General features: G+C 39.5%; 1 protein-coding gene across 1 annotated transcript; it reads right to left on the bottom strand.

Annotated features, from left to right (window-relative positions):
* On the bottom strand, positions 1–1,999 carry apof (apolipoprotein F). Its single transcript, XM_037679586.1, has 2 exons — positions 1,855–1,999; positions 1–1,472 (listed from the first exon to the last, which is right to left on the bottom strand). Exon 2 carries the CDS (start codon positions 1,450–1,452, stop codon positions 187–189), a length of 1,266 nt encoding a protein of 421 aa, XP_037535514.1. The 5' UTR covers positions 1,453–1,472; positions 1,855–1,999; the 3' UTR covers positions 1–186.
* Between the last annotated feature and the right edge of the window lie 2,578 nt (positions 2,000–4,577).

The raw sequence follows: 4,577 nt of genomic DNA, 5'->3' as shown, positions 1-4,577 counted from the left end.
TTTCATTGGTCTGATAATTAGCTATGAAATGCATGGTTCGTGTAAATCGTCTAAACAAGTAATTAAAAAAAGCATAACTAGTTGTTGTTCTGCAAATGTGTCAGTTATCAATTGTGATTTTTTTTAAACATTATAATGAATTACAAACTGTAAAAGCTTTAGAGGCTAATGCCTTCTGGCTCCAGTCTACGGGACGGTGAAAACACCCTGTTCCCAGCTAGACTGGTTCACGAGAACATCATCTTTCTTCATGGAGTTGATCAGGTGCTTGACACCTGTTTTCACCCCTGCCCCCAGAGCAAAGCCGGCCACCCCAGCGGTCCCTCCTGTGGCGGCCATCAGGGCGTCGGTTCCCAGGTCGACGACACTGAGGATGGCTCTCTCCTTGGCTGTTTCTTGGCAGTTCACTGACGCGTAGTACACAGCTGTGCCGAGGTTGTAGAGGGTGCTGACCCCCGGTATCCACTCCATGACGTTATACACACGCTCCTCGTTCTTGTTGATGCAGCTCGTTTGAGGGCTGCGCTTTGACCGTGGACCTGCTGTGATCAGAACTTCCTCCTGGGTACTGCACTGATGAATCCAGCACTCAGACTCGGAGTACTTGGATGGAAAGATGCGGCTCCCTTTCTTCAACACCGCCTGGTACAACCCGGGCATGAGCGGCCCACCGCTGCTCACCCCAGCACACAGGACCCCGAGTCTTTCGCAGCTGCTCACAGCATCCTTCAGTCCACCTGAGGATCCTTTCACAGCTGTTCCCACCAGCATGGAACCATTTACTCTGGTCCAACCCTCACAATGACCCTCCTGTGGAGAGGAGTCTTCTTCTATCAAGGCCAGCTGCTGAATGTTAAACATCAAAGCATTTATGTGATTTTCTTCATTTCTCAGTGAAGGCGACACTGATGGTGCTGGTGCAGATGTTGGCTTGCTCATCTTCCTCTCTATGAGCTCTTCCACCTCCATCAGGAGCTCCTCTGTATCAGACTCCCCCAGCAGGTCGTACAGCTTCAGCACCAGGGTCTGAGCCTCCTTAGAACATCCTGCCATCACCAACACAGGCACCAAAGAGAGACCCAGCAGCTCCTGAGGGACCACAGAAGATAATGGATCATCTAATGTGCTGGCAGACAGCAGCTCCTCACAGCTGGCATTCCCTTCGATGTGGAGATAATCCTGAAGCTTCGCCCTGAGGACTGATGTCAAAAGTCGAGCAGATCGGACCTTCTCTTCCTGAGAAACTGGTGCTTCAGGTCCAGATTGGTTCGTGAGCAACAGAGTGGGTTGTGGATGATGGTCCTGTTTGATTTTGTCCATCATATCATCAGGAGCACGAGGTTCTTCAAGTAGCGTGTCCCTCTTCTCCAAAGAAGGCGGGGCCCGGCAGAAGGCCTGTTCAGTCAGCAGGAGCTGGATCACAATCAGCCTCTTCCACATTGTACCGCTCATCACTGAAGGCGTTTTCAAAGCTAAACGCAAGAAAGAAAAACCTTTTTTAGGCTATATAAAATTGTAATTTTATGTAACAATGCCTTTTAGAAACAAAATCCTTGCTCTCAATGTACAAGAGTTCAAAATGGACACAATTTTGCAGAATTTGTTGTCTTTTGCACATTTTAATGTTATATTTGCAACAAAGCAATTTTTTTCTTCATATTTTGTTGCATTCAGACATTAGAAAGTATTGGAATATGATTGATTTTCAATGTCAATTTCTGCACCCAGCAAGAAAGATATTTAAAAAGATGTTATAAAGATTTTTTTTAAATTCAAGAAAGAGCCAAAAGTTCCACATTGGAGCCAAAAATTCAAACAGTGTTGGATTTAATTTTATATTTTTTACTTACTTACCTTAATAGTAATCCCAACTGGAGTCCAGTGAGCAGCTCGGCCAAGACGGCTTCAAATTGCAGGGTCCGTTAAAAACCGTACCCCCTTTTTCTCTGGACATGCATAGCAGTCTTCTTTCTCTCTTCGTCTCCAGCGTGGACCTCCTCTGAACACATGCCGTCTCACAGTCCTCCTTTTGTATCTTCGGTCTTCCCCTCTTCTCTTTGCCCTCATTGCTCAACAGGGAGATCAGGGCTTGAATATTGATTCACGTGGTGAAGGTTCATGTGCACCAATGCAGCATTTTGTTTGTCCTGCTCATCTCCTTCCAGCCCCTCTGCGCCCCCTCACACAACTCGTAGGTTTTTGTCTATGACCCACATTCTTGAAAGAAACCTTCTACCACGCTGTGAGCAAATTTATCTCCTTCACGGCCAAAAGAAGTGAAGAAAACAAGGCAGTTTGAATCAGACTGTTTATTTTGCACGCACTGGAAATAACTCGACACAAAATCATAGCAAAAATGTGCATTTCTGTTTTTCAAATCCATTCCCTGCCCCCTATTATCATTTTAATCCTGATATGACTGTGCTATATTTAGAATAACAATAAAGTCCATGCTCAATAATCCAGGTATACAATCCAACATTTTTCAGTCAGGTCAGGTATATTTAGAATAGTTTGCCTTTTTTTTTTTGTATACAGTAGAAATAGGCCGAGCTTTATCAATAAAAAATGGCTGATCTTGCCAGACTAATGGTAACAATGAAATTAACTCAACACAATCTTCTGGTTGTCTTAGACAGGTAACTTTACTATGGTAATTGTTTTTTTTATGTACGTGAATGTTTCTGTTCAGTGCCCTGAGACAACTTCTGTTGTGACTTGCCGCTAAATACAGTAAATAAGCTGAATTTAATTGAACTCATAGTTGCTTTTTATTTTACTCAAACTAAATTATTTCAATGATTCAATGTAAAATAAAATAATAAGTAAGTCAATCATCCAGGTAAATAAATCACAAAAAATTTAAATCACATCAACTGGACAGTTTCTTCAAGAAAGCTTTTTGTTTCAATAAAAAAAAAAATAAAAAAAAAGAGTATCTGCTCTCCAGCAATGAGCACAAGAATCAATGTGTTATAGCTCTGGGACCAACTACCAAAGGCCGCTCGTAGTTTAAACAAGTCCAAACCATTTAGCCTTGTTTTCCTCCTACTTTGATCATATATGCATTATTTTACTTTTACTTAAGCCAAATCCAAATTGCAACTTCATAAGTCCTTTCTAGATGTGACATTTTAAGATCAAACTAAAACTCCACAAAAAAAATCCAACATACTGTAAAACCTTGTAGTTTTAATAATTAGAAAATTAAAGGCCTAGCATTTCAGAAGGACTGCATGTCACACGCATGCCAGAGATTTAGTCTAAACTCATCTCATGTTAAGAAATGACAAAGATAAAGCACATTTAGTCAAACTTTGAAAATAATGTTTTGCACAATCTCAAGCATTATTGTGAGATACCACGCACAGTATGCTCGAGGATGACTCTCAGCTACTACCACACCAACATTTTAACTCAATATCTGTAAAACTGACTAAGTTATAGCCATTTTTGTATTTTCTAAGGTCAGATGGCTTGGTGGCCATGTTGAATGGGGTTGACTTCAAAGGTCACCAGTTAAAGAGACACACAGTCAGTGATTATTTCCTAAAGGTTTCATTAAAATAGTTCCAGTGGTTCATGAGATATTTTGCTAACAGATAATGTTGACTTTTAATAGTTATGGGAATTTTTTTAAGCACAGATCTGCAATCTGTTGGTACTCAGAATATGTTCAGTCTCAGCTGTCACCACGTCCAATTTTAGATCAATATCTGAGTGAAAGCCATATTGTGTGTGTTTGAAGGTCAGTTTGTTGTGGCAGCCATCTTGATACAGGATCACTCTCAAAGTTCATCAGTTGTAGATGCATTACTAATGATTACTTTTCTGCAAGTTTCATGAAAATACACAGAATGTGTCTTTAACATTTTTCATATTAAAATAAATAAGCTTTGATAACATTTTCTGCAAGGCCACTGTTTTACAAAAAGTGACCAAGTTTGTCATTGTAGAAGGAATAAATACTCAATAAAGGGAACAAGATGCCAGTAAATTTATACAAATGCATATAAATGCAGAGACATTCAGCATTTTACAAAATATGCACAAAATGAGCACAAGAATCAAATATGGTAAGTTTTATATACAAACACACACACACACACACACACACACACACACACACACATATATATATATATATATATATATATATATATATATATATATCCATCTATCCATTCTGTTTTATTTGCTTCTTCCTTTTTGGGTCACTGGTGATATGTTGCTAAATTGTCTAAAATAAAAATTGTCTGTGTTTTTAAGATTTTTGACTGTTTCTTGTTGTAATAACTGTGGGACTGCTGCAGAAGTTTTAAGTAAAAACAAAAACGATTGCTGAAATCCAAAAAGGTAATCATATATACCTTTCAGCAGACAGAGTCGAGTGGGATGGCATATTAAATATCCAGAATTGCACATTTCATAGTTCCATATAATTTAGCATCTACATACACCAAACAGTTGCTTTAACATTTAATATAGCATCAAATTCTTTCTGTCTGCCTAAATAATTTGACTGGCTGAGACTTACTAACTTCAGATCACTAGGTGGTGTAGTGTAGCCATAAGTT

The sequence above is a fragment of the Nematolebias whitei genome, chromosome 7, assembly GCF_014905685.2.
Source record: "Nematolebias whitei isolate Nwh7 chromosome 7, NemWhi1, whole genome shotgun sequence".
Lineage (NCBI taxonomy): Eukaryota > Metazoa > Chordata > Actinopteri > Cyprinodontiformes > Rivulidae > Nematolebias > Nematolebias whitei.
The sequence above is the reverse complement of the archived record's forward strand: the minus strand, read 5'-3'. Positions and strand labels throughout refer to the sequence as shown.

What these genes read in the sequence shown, in the direction of transcription:
- apof (XM_037679586.1), bottom strand. Translation starts at nt 1,452, where the DNA reads ATGAGCGGTACAATGTGGAAGAGGCTGATTGTGATCCAGCTCCTGCTG.